This window comes from Drosophila montana, unplaced genomic scaffold, assembly GCF_035044405.1.
Source record: "Drosophila montana isolate Dmon_TW-CO22-7 unplaced genomic scaffold, ASM3504440v1 contig_2626_1, whole genome shotgun sequence".
Taxonomy (NCBI): Eukaryota; Metazoa; Arthropoda; class Insecta; order Diptera; family Drosophilidae; genus Drosophila; species Drosophila montana.
In genome coordinates, this window is record NW_026997490.1 from 556,692 (window position 1) to 575,193 (window position 18,502).

The 18,502-nt window shown below is 40.8% G+C and overlaps 1 protein-coding gene across 1 annotated transcript; it reads right to left on the minus strand.

Annotated features, from left to right (window-relative positions):
* Positions 1 to 10,349: 10,349 nt before the first annotated feature.
* GluRIIC (Glutamate receptor IIC) lies at positions 10,350 to 16,923 on the minus strand. The gene is made up of 11 exons (XM_064683455.1): positions 16,738 to 16,923; positions 16,500 to 16,655; positions 16,371 to 16,433; positions 14,808 to 15,011; positions 14,542 to 14,753; positions 14,356 to 14,478; positions 14,048 to 14,290; positions 13,554 to 13,970; positions 12,606 to 12,829; positions 11,714 to 12,542; positions 10,350 to 10,676 (listed from the first exon to the last, which is right to left on the minus strand). The coding sequence occupies exons 1-11, from the start codon at positions 16,817 to 16,819 to the stop codon at positions 10,350 to 10,352; spliced, it is 2,880 nt and encodes a 959-aa protein (XP_064539525.1). The 5' UTR covers positions 16,820 to 16,923.
* Positions 16,924 to 18,502: the final 1,579 nt, after the last annotated feature.

Consider the following 18,502-nt stretch of genomic DNA (forward strand, 5'->3'; position numbering starts at 1 on the left):
TAGGTTTTATATATATATATATATTTGTTTTCTGGAAGCCCGTGTAATTTATGTGCGTCTAAAAACAGAAACTTTGCACTTTTTTCTCACACACACACACACACACACACATATTTTTTTGAGAAAAACATGCTAATTGAATTCCATACAATAATTTCGCTATGCTTTATTCATTGGGCGCAGGAAAAACGCAATGCGGCCAGCAAACAAACAAACTAATTTGCATAATGTTAGGCACACACACACACACACACACACTCGCACACTCACTCACACACATACACACACACACACCGAGCAGAAAATAACTAAATGAGTGAACAAAGTGAATGAATGAAGCCGCATTTGACAACTTTTATGGCCAAAGCTGGCCAAATGCAAATGAATTAAATAAATATAGAAAACTTTTCCAAAGAGAGAGAGAGAGAATGTTTTCCCAGCCAGGTTTCGGGGGGGGGGGGGGGGGGGACAGCTATTTACACCTAAATTTGCGGCTCACTTGGAAATCTTTTAACTTGAGAAATCTTTTAACTCGCAAACACTTTTCGTACACAAATAAATTCACACATTTACTAAATGAATAACTTTGCAGCAAACTTGTTACTCAAATAAACTGCTTAAGATTTAAGTTTTTTTTCATAAAATAAAATGTTATTTCTCGTTGTTTATTTTCCGATTTCTGTAAATTCCAATTTATTTGCCACACACTTTTTGCACTATTTTGTGAGCCTAACTAAATGCAAAAAAAATATTAATGTGCTGGCCAAAAGGTAATTTATTTTATTGAAAATATGTTGTAAATATAAAAATATGTTGTAAAAATAAAAAATATATATTCTAAAGTGAACAGCAACATTAAGGCAGAATTTTATGAGCTCGACTCTCGTGTCAGCTAAATAAAGATTTCAAAAATGAAGATGTCGTGAAAACGAGCATTTTTTAAAAGTATTTACTTTATTTTGATTTGTTTGTTAAATTTTTGCTTATTTTAATTTCATTTGTTTGTTTTTATTCAGATGAAGTTTAACAAATTCAGAGAGTTCCAGCTGACAGAACTTTCTGCGTAAATATTTTAATGCATTTGTTTATAATAATATTAATAAATATTTGCATGTTTTATTACAAGCGAACACTTTTAAAACAATTCAGTTTTAGTCCGAACTTCAATTTAGCAGAAAGACTTTTTTTCAAATTAATTATATAAATATATGACAACAATATTAAATTAATTTTAATTAATTATATAAATATATGACAACAATATTAAATTAATTTTGATTTTAAGAGTCTCTGTTGCCTTAGGAATTTGTGTGTCTTCTGTTAAAATCGAATTTTGAATAAAAAATTCTAGTTTTTTAAGGTCGCAAGTCCAGGCAGCTATCTTTCAAAAAATGTTTTAGTTAAATAATCTACCTGTTATAATTCACATTTATTTATAATATTTATTATTATTTTTTTTTTTTGGCTCTAGAATTTTGAAAAAGAAAACCTGGAAATTGACGCTCAAAAGTTTTGCAGTAGCAATCATTAAATTTTTCGTATAAAAAAAAGTATTAAACGAAAATATCAAATTTGTTGATTTTCAACAAACTAAAACCTTTTTGTGCGTCAATTTCAAGAATTCTAGAGCTCAAACAAAAATTATAAACAATTTTTATTATTATTCAATAAATTTTATATAAAACAATTGGATTATTAAACAACAAAAATTTGGAAAGACTTTCGTTTTAACTTAAAATTTGTATAGTTTTATTTCTATATAATATATAAAATATATTTATTTTAGTTTTATAGTTATATTGTTCCTATTGGCGACCTTCTATTTTGTATATTTTATTCTTTATATACTCTTTACTTTATTATTACAATTTCCTATTTTTATTTAATATACTATTTATCAAATTTCATGCTCAACACTTTCAAAACAAAACAAAAAATCCATTTCTTCAAAAATAAAAAAATTATGAATATTTGCATTTTGAGCATTTGACAAAAGTGCAACAATATAAGAAAACAAAAATAAACGCAATAACGCGCCTTGCAAGTTGAAAATGAAATTAAAACAAGGCGGCTGTGGGGCCAAAGGTCGAGGCTTTAAGAGAATCGTTATAAGCCAGAGTCAGATAAGTGCCTCTTGTTGCCTTTTTCTCTCTCTCTCTCTCTCTCTGTGCGTGTGTGTGTGTGTGTGTGTACAAAGGAAGCGGCTACACGAATTGCCACTTAAAAATTCAAAAGTTTTGTGGCTGCCGCATATGGCAGCAGCAGCAGCAGCAGCAGCAGCAGCAGCGGCAGCTCAGACGACGCCGGCAGCGGAAGTGGCAGCTGGCAAAAAAACACAGAAGCTGGAAAGCTGCCGCTCACAATTGCCTAACACAACAATAACAATAACAATAACAACAAAATGCGCGGCTTTTGGGGTTAGCCCAATACGCGGTTATATATATGCACATATATATATGTTTTTTGTTTATTCTTTTGAGGCCTTAACCCGAATTAAATAGCAGAGAAAAACAGCTGAGACAGCGGGCTGTTGTTTTTTGTATTATATTTTTGGCAAATTTAATTTAAATTTTGTGCGATTTGCATGGCAAAATTCGAGCGGGCTGAGGGGAGGGGCACACGTATTACGCATTGTGCAAATATTTGTGCCCAGCCGGATGAAAAGCAAAGCGCGCTGCTGCTGAATTTTCCAAGTGCCACGCACACACATACACACACACACGCACACGCACGAGTTAAAAGTTAAATTTGCATTGCATACTTGCAGGCAGCGGCACGAATGTACAGCTATTCACGCTTGGCCAATGGGAAGCGAGCGCCGCATTTGATTTGCCATAAATAAATCAAAAGCCGCAAAAGTTAAAGCACCCTCTCCCCTCTCGCACCCCCCGCCCCCCCTTTGGTTTACTTGCCTGTTGTCAATTTGGCTGCAGCTTCTGGTTACAGTTACAATTCTTTTGCACTGGCGGAAATGTATTCCGAATTTATATCTGCACTCACCAACACACTGACACACACACACACACACGGACGCACGCACGCACACAGACAGCGAGAAGCCGGCAGCGCACAGAAACGACAAAGCGCTCGAGACGACAATTTTGTGCGCTTTAAAAGCTGCTTTAAGACCAGGTTATTTTATTTTATTTTTTTAATTTAATTTTATTTGATTTTAAAGCAATTAACGCGTTTTTTCGAATTCAATTTGGGTGCTGTTACGTTTAATTTGCATGTGCGTTTTCAGCATTTGTTGTTGCATTTAAATAAAATATTTTTTTGTTATTGTTGTTGTTGCTTTGCTCATTTCAGCCAATCGCGACGCGGCCGACGCAACGCGTGGATTCGCAGTCGCAGCTTAACAAATTGCTGACCGCACGATTCAGTGGCAAAACGAAGACTGAATTTGGCCAGTTGGCGCACTCGTTATTTTATACGCTCGCAGCCGATGCACACAAAAACACAGACTCGAACCCAATTTGAGGCTGTGTTGAGCAACAGAACTAAACGACGGTTAACAGCGCACAGAGGACACGAACGTGGTGAGTTAAGTGGCTGTTAAAGCCAATTGAGCTGTTATTTCAATTTGACAATTAACATTCGGTTGCTGGCAGCGGCATAATATATATGAATTTATTACTATTATTATATATATTTATATAATTAGCAACACACTAAGATAAACATATTAACAGATCTCTTAAAACATATGTAAATGCCAGCACAGCACATTATTATATATGCCCGGCACAACAGTATAACATTTGAATTTAACAGCATTTGAGTTTATCCGCTCGCAGGCGCTCCTGCTATAACAGTGCTATAAAAATTTATCCGCTCGCCTAACATAACAGTTTTCTGTTAGCCTTCGCCTGTTGTCAGGGGTAGCATAGTAGCACAGTTTGGTTCGACGAAACGGTTAACATGCCCCTGCTGCTTAACAGCCCTGTGCTCGCTAACAGCTGCATTCCAACAGGCCGCTGTTATGCTAGCCACAAGCATTTTGCCAACTATTTAAAACTTCATAAATTTTATATTGAAGATGTGCCGTTATATGAGCACAAAAAAAAGAATGTCAAGGGTTAGCGGGCAAAAAAAAATGCTAAAAGCAGCGCATAAATAACGACACACTGCGCACATGGAGAGTTAGAATATATATATATATGTGTGTATATATATTTATATATACATAAAGTACACGGGTCACCAGCGACGACGAGAAATAAATTGTATTTAGTTGGGCAATTTATGGGCAGCAGCAGAGGCGGCAGCAGCAGCAGCAGCAGCAGCGGATCGAGTTGAGTTTACACACACACACACACGCACACACTCACACACACATGCATAATTCAAAGCCATGTCGATGGCTGCATTTGCAGTCAGCGGTTCTCAGTGCTGCCCATTTTTGAGCAGATAGTTCTAAACGGGAAGTCGGAAATAAAACAGCTAAGTTGTATTAGAAAGAAAAAAAGGCTAGGGATGTGTTTTAAAATGAGTGTACATTAATTGTACACTTCTATGTAAAAAAATATATTAGTAAACTTAATTATTGTTCATCTTAGCAGAACATAAACTTTGAAAGTGTTGGTATTAACTCAAGAGAGCTTTCATTGCATATAAAATGTATGCAAAATATTGGATTACGTTTTAACTGACAAATTCCTTATATTTTTATGTGTGGCAAGCTTTGTTTATATCATCTTTGGCTAAACATGGCAGCATTTTTCCTCTTTATGGAATCTTTAACAGAAAATAAAAAAAATTATAGATATGTGTGACTGTCATCTAGGGTCAGTCATCTTTAAAACTATTTCAGCGTAAAGAAAATGTAATGCTAGTGTTGAAAAACGCTGCATACTTACACAAAAGAACGCTAACAAGCTCACTTGACGAATAAATGTTGTTTATACTGCAAAAAATGATTAGTTATTCTGTAAACAAATAACAAAAGTATTAAAAAAGAAGAGCTATAAGGGGCGCTGCATTTTGCAAATAAGCCACATTTAGCTCTAAAAAAAAAACAGAAGCGAAATGGGCAGCACTGGCTGGCGCACTGTCTCCCGCCGCTTGACGTTGATTTCGTTGTGTTGCGGGAAGGCGTCGTCTTTGTTTCACTTGCTTATTTTGTTATTTTCAAATTATTTATTGCACACGCGGGGGTGAGCCGACGAGGGAGGGGGCGAGAAGGGAGGGGGAGAGGGGGTGGATCACAGAGAGCAATGGCTAATGTGTAATTCAATCGAGTAAATAATGTGCATCAATTTTCAGCTCAATAACGCATGGAATACAAATGCGAAACATGTGCAAATATGTGCTCCACACACACACACACACACAGCACACACGGAAATAAATATCAAGCCACACAGCACTCTCTATCTTCCCCTCTCCCTCACACACACACACACACACACACACAGACACAGACATTCCGGCATTGTGTGACGCGCTTCCGTTTCCGTTTTTCTCGGCTGGCGAGCAGCCACATTGTTTGCTCTTTGTCTTGGCTGCTCGCAGCTCTTTAGCCGCGTTTATTTGTTTTCCATGTTGTCTTTGCACACACTCACACACACACACACACACACACACACACACACACACACACACACACTTACATCCATAGCAAGCACGTGGCATAGGAAAAATTGCATTGGTTTCTCGCAATTGTTTTTCTTTAACAGAATGTTAAATGTATGTGTGCGTGTGTGTTTTTCTTGCAACGATCGTGCCTGGAAGCGCCTGGAAAATGCCATTGGAAGGCTGGCAGACTTTGGCCCTGTCCTGATTAATGTGCGTCCTTCAATGGCGTGCAAATGCATGAATTTATGAGCAGCTTGGCTGCATTTCGGGCCAACGAATTGCATAACTGTAAACAGCCAAAATGCAACTGCTGCGGCGGCAACTGTTGCAGCAGCAACTGCTGCGGCAGCTACATTGTGACAGCCAAGTCAAGCCAATAATAACAACAAGCAGCTAGTTAGACGAGCGTGTCCGACTGGCAGATACCCTCTAAGCAGTTTTAAAATGGATTACATCAATTATTTTAGTTTAAAACAAGTAAGAGGTTCTAGTCGGGAGCTCCCGACTAGGGGATACCCTGAATCCTCTTCTTCCAACAGGCGATAGGTATAAAATGAAAGATACTTCATATATATATATACTATTCTAGAAGCTGAATGTTAAGTTTGGTGAATCTAGCTCATATTATTTGCCGAAATTGCTCAAAAAACAGGATGTCGATATCGATTTTTATCGAATACTTGGAAACGGGGCAAGCTATCGAATATCGGAAACAAAGTCGATCTGCGCGGCGACTAGGAGGACCTACAACTAAAATTTCTCTAGCTCTTATTGGTTCTGAGATCCTTGCGTTCATGCATACGGACAGACGGACGGACAGACGGACGGACATGGCTAGATCGACTCGGCTATTGATGCTGAACAAGAATATATATATACTTTATGGGGTCGGAGATTTTTCCGTCTGCCTGTTACATTCATTTGCACAAATACATTATACCCTTATACCCTGATTTTTAGGCATGATTTCTAATGTTAAGAATATTTTTCCTCTTTATAGAAAATACTTTCACTTATCAGATACTTCTTTAAACATTTGTATACCATTGTAGAGCGTATTATAATAATGTCATGACATGTGCAACGCACAGAAGGGGACATCTCCAAGCCCTTAAGGTATATATATTCTAGATCAGCATCCACAGGCGAGTTGATAAAGCCAAGTTTCTCCTTCTGCTCGTCTGTCTGTTTGTCTCTCATTTTAAAAGTCTTGAAACTATTCCTAGGTTCGTCTTACTGTTGCACTTAGATAAGTAGAACATACAGCGGAACCCGCCGAATCACATCCCTATATCATACAGCTCCCATAGGAAAGATCCTTTATTTCGTTTCATACTTAAGAGTAAAACATATACAAAAATATATTTGACATACAAAACTCCACAAATTTCTGTTTACTTTCTTCGAGTCTATATACCCCACTTGCTGTAGTCATATTCAATATTTACAGGGTATAAGCAGGCAAACAAAACGCAACAAAGCAAACTTGAATCGCCTTAGAGCTCTTGTGACGAGCCTTGTTAACTGGCAACTGGCTAAGACCGAAAGGCCCTGCAGTTGTTGTTGTTGTTGTTCTTGTTCTTGTTGTCCTCTTTGCCCTTGACTGTTGCTTGCTGTTGCCTTGTGCCTGTTCTGGACATGGCCAAATGCAGTTTGGGCCAAATTTGCCGCTTTATGCGGCAGCTGAGTAATTAACACAAAACTTGTTAACTGGCTGGAAAGCCCTCAAGCCTTCGATTTCATGCACAATTTGCACGAGTTTTGTGTTTTAATTCTGAAGAATTTTTGCTGCTGCTGCTGCATGTGGCAAAGCCACAGCAGAAGCCATCAAGCATTCTTGCAGCAACTCTGTGGCATGTACTAATAACACCTGCAGCACAAAAGTGCACGCACACAAATTAGGTTCAATGATTCTGTGAATTAAATTGCATTGGAAAATTTACAAAAAGAGAATGTCGTGCTAAAATATTGATAAAATTTGATGAAAAAGTGCATCAATTTGATTGAAGAATACTTTCACATAATTAATAAGCTATTTTTATTGTTAAATTTTAGTTTATTTCATTCGTAAAGCAGCGTTTCAGCTGCAGCTTCAATGTGATCTTTCCATTTACAGTTCAAGCAACATTCCAGGCGCTGTTATCGTTCATGTAAACAAATACACACTGTAAACAGAGGATTAGCTTGTGTTAATTAACAGAGGATCAGCTAAACACAACTCTGCTCCTGCTAAGCTGCTGTTAAGCGCGCTTTTTTCTTGGCTCTCTCTTTGATTTCTAAGAGAACTGTAGAGCAGCCTTCTATTCATAGCCTAAGGCTCTCAGACAAACACACATACATTGCACTTCCCCCTCCCCTCTCCATCTGCTGCTCCCCATCCAATTATTGCTATAAATCGCCATAGCCTGCGATTTATATCTGTATCTGGACATTATCACTTTGCCGGCTGACTTGTTCGCCGCACTTGCAGTTAATTAAAAAATCTTGGCCAAGGATTTATGTTGGCTAATTGGATTTAGCGCCTTCTGCTTTGGGCGCGGGAGCCACACGTGAATTTCAATTTCAATTGCAATTTGTAGTGAGTGGTGAGAGGGGGGGGGGGGGGGGTTGTGTGTGAATGTATGTGTGTGCTTGTGTGTGTATGTTGCTATTTGATTGCCTGTCGCGGAGCCAAGAGCCTGCAAGTGCTTTATCAACTTGACTTCTCGTTTCTCTCCTCTGTCTTCCTCTGCGTTCTACTTTTCCTATACACACACACACACACGCAAACACATTTATTAGACACTTTTCACCGCTGCTGCAGCTCATACATTTTCTTTCCAGTCTAGGAAAATTGCTTTCCAGCTGTGAATTGCGCTGCTAAACGTTTCCACTTATTAATTTGTTTATTATTCACCTCTAATCACTCGCACTCAATTCACCTAACCCCCCACTGCAAGCCATCCCCCCTCCCCCTCTCCCGTGGCAAACACTAATCCATATAACCGCTTAACATTCAGCGCTGGTTACTCTATATCCCTCTCTCTCTCTCTCTCACTCTCCGTCTCACGCTCTCTCTTGGTGACAGGCAACAACAAATGTACAAAAATTTGTTAACATCAAAAAGTACATTAAAGGCTCAAGGAATGCGCTTTCGTGCGGAAATTGCTTACGTGCGCGGCATTAACAAATGACATGCTGTATGCGACGGCCAGCGGCGTATAAGACCAGAACTCACCCCGCCACCCGTCTCCCGCAACCTAATGCTAGCTGCCTGCGTTTGGGGTTGCGCCAGTTTCGTGTGTGTGGAACGTGTGGAATTTGTCGCTTTGTCGCCCAGCCTTCAGCCATTGGCCAGCGGTGGTGAGTTTGTGCGCGCTGCCTGCTGTGCGCCCTTGCGCAGGCTGGCGGCAGCAACAAGTGTGTTGAATTTGCTGCAGCAACAGTGGAGACTTTTTGTAGAGCTATGCTGGACTTAACAGTGGCATGCTAAGGGCTGTTAGGTGAGGTTGGGAGGGTGGCTCGCTGCAGTTACTCAAATGGCAACAAAATAATTAAAAAATTGCAAAGGGCAGAAAAAATAGACAACAACAACAACAAGAAAAATGTCAATTGCAACACAGATTGCAATGCGAGCCAAAATGCAGCCAACTGCGCTGCCAGCGTCGCTGCTGTCACTGGCGAAAGCTTTTCATGTTACAGCAAACGACAAAGGCAAAAGGCGACGACCCGTACCCCGCCCCTCCCTTACCCACCCACACACATCTCAGTTTACACACTTGCAACTACTGCAGCACCAGTTGCTGTTTTAATAATAATAATACCCTGTAGAAGTGTTCAATGGGTATAGAAATTAAACGGTTAATGATTAATTATATAGTTTGATATATGTACATGTATATTTTGGATCTGCCGAAAATTATTATCCTATTTTCAAAGTACATTTTCAAGCTGTAAACTTACAGATAATATTTCTGTTATCAGCTCTTAAGCCTGGCTTAGCAGCGCGGTCTGCTAAGCTGCTGTTAGTTGCAATTTCCAGTTTCCAATTGGATCTCGCATGATCGATCGAATCGGGTATTTTCGTTTACGTGTAAGATGGTTGGCATTAAAATGTTAGAAATGCAATTTTAATTTTACAATTTAAAAAATTTTAATAAATTTATTATTCTGGCTTAAAGACAATCAAAAAAGGGGATCTCGAGTCAAAATCAGCTCGTTTTAAGTCGCTTAGGTTTAAACCCGGTTGGTTTAAGTTGATTACAGGGTATTTGCCGCTGACATGGAGAAAGGTCACAGACCAAAAAGATAAAGAAGAATTCGGCGTGGGTGGGTGATAGCGGCGACAAAGACGACGCTCGTCAGTTGGTGGATATAAAATGTCAATAAGCTCCAATAACGCAATTGACAAGCTGAGGCAGCTTTGGTAGCTGCGTGGCTGCTGTGGCAAGTGGCAAGTGGCAAGCGAAAAACGGGGCAGCAATAAACGAAAATGACACGAAAAGTGAAGGGAGCGTGCGGATTGGGGATTGAGGTCGACAAGTTGGTTGCAGGCTGCCCAGCGAGCCGTGTGGCAAGTTCCAGAGCAGAGCTATGCAGCGCGACTTTGTTGCGACTACCGCCCCCCCCCCCCTCCTCTCGCCCCCCTTGATCTTGCCCTGGGGCAATTGCCAAGTAATTTCAAGCTTAAAGAAGCTGCAAATTGATTATGCGCCAAATGTGGTGGGCGTGGTTTTTATTGCAAGTAAATGAAGAGCAAAAAAAAAAATAACATTTCGTAAACAAGGCAAACATCAGACGCGCGCCTCCCGCTGCCGCCGCTCCCGCTCCCGCTCCCGCTCCCGCTCCCTCTCCTGTGTCCGCTCCCGCTCCCGCTGCTCCAGGCTGTTGCTGCCGCTGTGCGTGGTCAGCGGCAGCTCGCGCATCTCCTCCGAGGAGCGGCCCAGGACAATGCGACGCGCCGACTTCGGTGTGCGCTCCAAGAAGGACTTCTCCAGCGAGGGACGCGGCGTGGCGCCCAGACTGGAGATGGGCGTGGCGGGGCTCACGATGGGCTTCTTGTTGTTCCACACGCAGAGCACGAAGCGAATTTCCTTAATCAACGCCTGCTTGAACGTGAGCTGCAAGTGAAGGGAAGCAAAGGGATGCGACTCTTAATGAAAATAGGAGACTCGACGAACTCTTAATACGCTTCCGACATGCTCTTGATGATAAACTTAAAAAGTTATTAGAGCTCAATCTCAGCACAATTGTTGGAAGGGAAGTTAAAATGTTAATGGAATGCATTTAACTTTAGTAAAAAAGAATAATTATATGAAAACCTATTGCAACTATTTGGACTGTACGTAATAGTTGTCAATTGTTTCTTAACTATGAACCAAAGTTTTTTAATGAAAACTCAACTTATGGGCGATCTTTCCTTTTAAAACTATACGACATAATTGTTGTATGTTCGTAAGATTTTAAATATATTAAGAAAATAATTTATCATATTCCTAAATATATTAGGAATATGATAAAACTTTAAAAAGTTGAGTGTGCTCAGGAAAACTGTCGGAAGAAACTATTTTTCTGTGAAGAATCTTCATTGTTTCTGATCATCCCTATGGCAGCTATATGATATAGTGTAGCGATACGAACGGGCTCATTTTATATACACACTAGAGCTATAAGAAATAGTTACACCAAGTTTCAACAAGTTAGCTTCGCGGGGAATCGGGAAAACTTGACTATAATCCCTTTGACACCATGTCACATTGGTTGTATTTTCATAAAATTTTACAAATATCGTAGAAATATAATAAAATATCAGAATAACTGTCAAAAGACACTAGATTTCTCCAGAGTAACCTTACTTTCGGACAATCATTCCTATGGTAGTTATATGATCTAGTGTAGCGATATGAGAGGGCTTATTTTATATGCACACTAGAGCTATAAGAAATAGTTGTACCAAGTTTCAACAAGTTAGCTTCGCGGGGAGCTGAGTTCACATAGGTTGAATTGGACAAACTTGCGTATATGAGCTAAACTAGCCTGCTTGATAAGGCACTTAGATTCCTTATGGACTCGAAGAACCTTGACATCACAGACATATCACAGCTAATCTAAAGGACCCTTTAAAGGACATACTCAAGGACTATATAAAAGAACTCACGTGTTCCTCGAGCGCCACCTGCTGCACGTAGAGCAGAAACTCGGTAAAGCCAATGAGAAAGGCAATCAGAATGCCCACGTACAGGGTATAGAAAATGCCGCGCAGCTCCTCGAATGTCATGTCGGGCGTGGCATCCGGATCGGGCTCCTCAAAGCAGCTGGCATTCGGATTCTTCCACCATTTCTGCTTGAGATTGTAGAGTTCGCCGCGCTCGCTGAGCCGCAGAATGGCCACGCTCAGATTGGAGCGATATTCGGCCCCGAAGGGCACGGCAATCGCATAATGTTTCTCGCCAAACTTCTCGCCCACGGAGCGCAGATCGCAGTGCTGTTCGCGATTGTACTCCAGCGTGGTCGTCTCCATGAGGAACATGTAGTCCCCGAAGCTGGTCAGGACACGCTCGACACCCTCATCGTTGTCCTTGGTATAGGCCGAGGGATCATCGTTGTTCATCAAATTGAAGGCCAGGCGATAAACCGTCTCGTTCGACTCGGCGAGCAGATTGTACGTGCTGCCTCCGTAGATGGTGCCGAACTTGACCTCCTTTTGGGAGCTGAGATCCTTGAGGTTTGTGATGCTGCCCTCCATCTTGGAGCTGGTCAGAAAGGCCGCCAAATTGGCCGTATACGAGTTGGCAATAATAATGGCAAAGATCCACCACGTGGCCTCAAACAGACGCACCTGCGGACTGCGCGGCAGAATATCGCAGCCGGCCGTCATTATGGAGGCCACGGTCAGCCAGAAGGTGTTGTGCAAATGCCATTGATTCTCCAGCGTGTCCGGATCCCGGTTGCACGGATGCGGATTCTCCCACTCGGCACGGGCAATCCTATGATATAGGATAAAGAAATTATATGCCAGCTGCTGGTTGTCTGTCAAATCCTTCACTTACCGCGCTATGATCACCTTCAGAAAGGACATGGCGAACACGGAGATGAGTATCCAGATCCACACCTCACCGCCGAAGGGCTCCAAATAGGCATGCAGCTCCTTCTCCTTGTGCGGACTCTTGTACGCCAATATGCTGACGCCCAGCTGCATGAACGGCACCGTAAAGTCCACGGCCGTGCGACGCGCCTGGGTGATGGTCAGGTCGCAGATGCCCATGTGGGCGTCCTGTCAATAAATATTCAATTTCAATATTATTGTTATAAAACTCAATTTGTTGGATTCGAGAGAAGATAAAGTCCGGTAAAGGTACTTGCTTTATAAATAAGAAGTGTGCTGCAATTAGAGCCAGCACTTTCTATTTTCACATCCTGTCGATAAATATTCAATTTCAATATTATTGTTATAAAACTCAAATTGTTGGATTCGAGAGAAGATAAACTCAGGTAAAGGTACTTGCTTTATAAATAATAAGTGTGCTGCAGTTAGAACCAACACTTTCTATTTTCAAATTTGTTCGATTCTTAAACACTTTTGTTTGTAAAAAACTTTTCAGAAAGTTGCCACTTAGAGAACTTTTAATTCAAAATGTATTACGTTTATTTGCAATACGATTTGAAAGAGGCAACAATTTTGTAGTCGGGTGTAACCGACTACACTATACTCTGTTCGAGGTGATAAATCTATATCTATTCAGAAATATTTCTTTTTCTCTATAGAAAAGATCCTTTTTATATGCTCGTAAAATTTTATCTTTTTATAAGCTGGCAATTTTTAAAAATTTAGTTTTTGTTTAAATAGAAAGGAAACTTTTTATAAACTGGCAATTTTTCTAAGCTAAAGGAAAATTATGATATTTTTTTTTTCGACGATTTTCTAAAATCTGCACACAATTTCTTTTAGTGTAAATTGAATTCAGTTCGGTTGCCTCCTTCTCCTTTCTCTTACTCACATTATTGATAATCTCGCCAATGATGCCGTTCCACTGTTTCGTGTCCTTGTCCTGCTTGCCATACTGCTGATCCGCGACGGGCACAAATATGTACTCGAAGCCCACCTCCTGGGCGATGGCATCGATGAGGTCCACCGCGTAGCCCTTGTAGATGGCATTTCCGGTCAGATTGAGTTCCATTGCCGTCTCATTCCGGCTAAAATAGGGCGGACCGATGCGCGTGGCGACGCGATAGACAATCTTCTTCTGCACCTTCTGGTCCAGGTCCAGCTGGGTTATCTGGCCGCGTGTATCCCACACGGCCACGCCTATATTATCGGTTGGGTCATAAATCTCAATATTGAAATTAATTCGCTGTCCATCCTCGTCAAACTGCAAATGGCTGGTGCGAAAGCTGCTGCTATTCACGCCGGAAGTCTGTCGGGCGATTAGTGTTAATGCAATCACACGCCTCTACCCCTCCCCATGGCGCCCCCCCCCCCCCTTTGGCTTACCCCCTTCATTAGGCGCGTCAAATATCGACCCATTTGCCAGGTGCGACCGCCCGCAGCAGCAAAATCGCAATTCATGCGCGGCACCAACATCCGTTCCGGATAGAAATACGTGGCATTTCGCCAGGCCTGTGCAAACATCTGGAGTCCATCGTGCAGCAGGTCGTGGATCAAGGTGCGCGCCGGCTCATTGTTCTCATAGACAACATTATCCCGCTGCGTCACATAGCCATACAGCTGCGTGTGCTACAAGGATCGAAGGGAACACTTACTTGAGGCTGAATTATGGAGGTAATAGAGGCCATGCTTACGGCTGGCGGCTGCGGATTGAGCAGCATTCGGGCGGCTGTGATGTTCACAGCAAATGTCTCATTGTCCGCGGTCAGCTCCTCCAGATGATCGTTGTACGTCTCCAGATTGGTCAGGAAAATGTGCTGCAAACCCAGAGATTAGACTCAAGAGATTAGACTCAAGAGACGAGCGCAATCCTCACTCACATTAAACTGTCCCGTCAGACCGAATTCCGAGGAAGAGTTGAGCAGCTCCACGAGCATATCGGGCGCACAGTCGAGCACGACACGGCGCTCGCCCTTGATGCTCTTCCACATGACGCGATAATCGTCGTCCTTTTGGTATTTGCGGACACGCACCACATCGTTGTGCACGTCGCGCAGCTGCAGCAGATCCTGCAGACGTGCCGTGGCCTTGGCTAGCAGAAAGGATAACAATTAAAGGAAAGGGTATCAGCTAGTCGGCGACCTACCATCGTCGGCGTCGTAGACAATCGTGAATTTGCGCCAGCCAAAATTGTGCACAATATCCGCGTACGCCTTGGAGAGTATCAGCTGCGAGGGATACAAATTGAGGGTCATCTGGTGGTTGGGCTTCTCCTCCAGATGCTCCTCGTCGGAGATATCGAACTCGATGTGCGGAATGCCCGTGTTGTTGCACACCAAGGCGACAATATCTAAGGGATAACAGGAGAGAGAGAGAGTTGAGAGAGTTGAGGGAGAGAGAGAGATTGAGGCATGCCGAATGCTAGATACACATTTTGGGCTTGTCTAGGATGTTTTCCTCGTTGAGCCCAACTTTAACCAGACTTTTTGTTTCTCTATTTTTGAAGTTTATGAACAACCAAGGGGAACTGTAAGCTTCGAAGTGCCGAAGATTAAATACCCTTGCGGACATATGTATTCCCCTTGTCGGGGATATTTTTCTTGGTAAGCCCAAATTTAACAACAGTTCTTTCTTTCTTACCCGAAGATTAAATACCGCATATACATATGGATTAATTATGATACTTGGATATCAAAAATTTTGTATTCTTATCTTAAATAACATTTTGGTTACCATATTCAGCTGGGTTAAACGAAAAGTCATCCTTTTTAACCCTGTTTTTTATATATATATCTGGCTAATATATTATTTTCATGCGCTTCAAACTTGAGCTAATTGTTAAATAACATACTTTAAATTGTAGCTGTATATACCAGCCAATATACTTTAAGAAGTACATAATTATTGTACAGAAGATCTACTTAATTAATTGATTATTCATATACAATTTTTATACAGGATGTATTCAGTTGATTGATTATTCTTACAGCAGTGATATAGTGTTCCGATTCGACCCGTTTCGAAATATGTGCAGTCTAGAGCACCAAGAAAGAGCTGTACCAAGTTTCATTAATATAACTTTGCTAGGAGCCGAGTTAACATAGTTCAGGCTCAAGATTAAAGCGAATCGACTGTTCATAAGCAATGTATGCAGTTTATGGAGTCCAAAATGTCTGCTTTAACAAGCTACAAATAGTTTGTCATTAATGTCAAACACTTTTGTGAAGCTATTAGAAGTTTTATGGCGATCATTTCTATTAAGAGAATATGATATAGTCGGGTTCCATTCTGATAATTTGGTATATATTCTGCCTTAAGCTAATGCAAGCATCTATAAAAAGTTTCATCAAGATAGCTTCGCTGGCAGCTGAGTTCACATGGATATGACATGGATGTATGAGTATAGAGCTCTATATCTCGTATTTCATGTAGAAAAAAATTAAATTAATAATAATAATTAATTAATAAGTTAGAAATCTCGTTACTTAGTGCAAATACCCTCATATTACCCTCTCCAAAAAAAGAGATTAAGCTAGTTCTGTTCTCTGTTTACAAACAAATCAATTTGTCTGTTTGTTTTGCTCTTCTTTCTCATTTTGGAGCTTTTTGCGTCGCTTCTCTTTTCTATTTTGCTTTCACGTTCTACACAAAAATCTTCCTCAAATTGGAACCAAATGGAACCCCTCCCCAACCCCCCTTTGGTACTCACCGTTGGCCGCCTGTGAACTTGGTCCAAAAATAGCTGCGACACCATTATCTATAAGATCGCATGCTAAAAAGTGAAGAGTATTTGTTCATTTAATGTTTTGCTGAGCTTTTTCAATGTGAAAATTCGCACCGTATTCCTGTAGAATAACGCTGCCATCTTCCGGCTTGAGGCGCCTTATCAACGGATTTAACCTTAAAGTCTGCTCCGCCTCGGGCCCGTTAATGGCATTCACCACAGCCATGAATTCCTTCTCCAGTTCCAGTTCATTGTCGTAGAAAAAGGCGCCTGGTTGGGAAATACTTGTGACTATATATCTCTCTCTCTCTATATGCATATATACATATATATCTTTGTGTAGTTGCCTCACCGATGCTGATTTCTTGCTGCAGGCTGTCGTGCAACAAAAATGCACTCCACATGCAGCAGAGCACAATGATTCCATGCCACATATTTTTTGTGTTTCTACTGGAATTTTCGTTGCTCTGCGGCAAACAATTTGGACACAATTTTTGCGGCACAAATATTTTTCGTATTACGTATGTGGCGAACGCATCGAGAGTGTGCCGAAAACTGTGAAGCTTTTTCTCTATATTTGCTGCTCGATATTTGTTTTGGGGATCGCCGCTGCGCCACATTTGTGCTAGGCATGGAAAATGACAGCAGCTGTTTTGGAAAAGCTTTCGGCCAAGGTGCTCAAGAAGAGAACATCTATATGCGATCAGCTGTTGAAGAGGCATTTTGAATTTAGAAGAATATTGAATTTTCGATTAAAAAGCTTCCACAGTTCCCGCTCAGATTGAATAAAACTTAAATGACTAACCCGTTTATTGTCCGAATTTGAAGTTTTCAGGACTTCAAGTTGGCTTTCTATTGTGTGCATATATTAGCAATCAAATCTAGTACTCTGAAATTATAGGTTTTTTTTCGAGTAATTAACGATACATATCGATATTTAGTTTTTTTTTTTTTTGGCAATTGGGAATATTTATCGAACAAAATTAAAAAACTTGATCTATCTATGATAAATTTTAACTTATAGTAGAAGTCTTTTGCAATTCGATATTGACTATCGATATTTGCAATTTATCGATATTTGCAATTTATCGAAAAAGTCATCGAAAAAATTAAATAAATCCGATCTGTATTGATAAATTACATTTTGTACGCATCTACTGTAATTAGGGTTTTAATCTCAGGTGGATGCACTTATATGAACTGGAATTGACTATCGCTAAATATCAATGTTTGGGTATTCAGGAAATGTTATCGAAAATCGATGTCTATAATAAACTATATTTTATATTACACATGTGCTGCAATTAGGTCTTTAATCGCTAAGAGGGATGTATTTATGCAGGCATATGGAAGGGCAGGATATATATTCACTCGAGGCTTAATTTGAGGCTGTTTTGGAATATATATGCTTTATAGACTGAAAAGTGCTTCCGTTAACATAAATTTTCGAAGCTTCTATGCCCTTAGCAGGTCATGCAAAATCTATAATGAATAAAGGAGCAGCTGGCAACGGCACAGTTCGCACCTTCAAGTTGATTCTTTCAATCGTCAACAGCATTTATCATAATCAATTCAACACAGTTTGTGCTTTTTTTTTTTTTGGTTTGTGTTTGTTTTTTTACCAGAAGTGCCACGCCCCCGGCCATGAAGGGCACCCGCCCAGCTGTCGGCTTATTTCTGGTCTATGGAAATGAATATAAACGTTCTTTTTGCATTATCCTTCAGTGAACCCAGCCCCTGCTTCCCCCCCTCGCTACCTGTTGGCCTTTGTCGACAAATTATTCAAATTTGGGGCTGCAGCTCGGAAAAGGTTGACTTCGGCTCGAAACGTGTTTGGCATCAATAAAATGCTGAAAGCCAAACAGAGCAAAGGCTAAAATGACACCAGCGGCCATATTGTTGCTTGTTTTCACACACACACACACGCATACACACACACTCCCACACACACACACCATTAAAATATGTTAATGTGCGTGTGTTTTTAGTGAATGTGTTTTCTATGCAAATTTATATCGCTGCCAACGCTCTTGACGACCTCCACAACCTAACCACCCCCCCCCCCCTCTCCACCCCTTCCCCCCTCTGTCACAGCACAACAGTCCACGCCCCCGCCC

Coding starts and splice junctions, on each gene's coding strand:
- GluRIIC (XM_064683455.1), bottom strand. CDS start 16,819: ATGTGGCATGGAATCATTGTGCTCTGCTGCATGTGGAGTGCATTTTTG. Junction 16,656..16,737: donor GCAGCAAGAAATCAGCATCG/GTGAGGCAACTA, acceptor TTTCCCAACCAG/GCGCCTTTTTCTACGACAAT. Junction 12,543..12,605: donor CTGAAGGTGATCATAGCGCG/GTAAGTGAAGGA, acceptor CCTATATCATAG/GATTGCCCGTGCCGAGTGGG.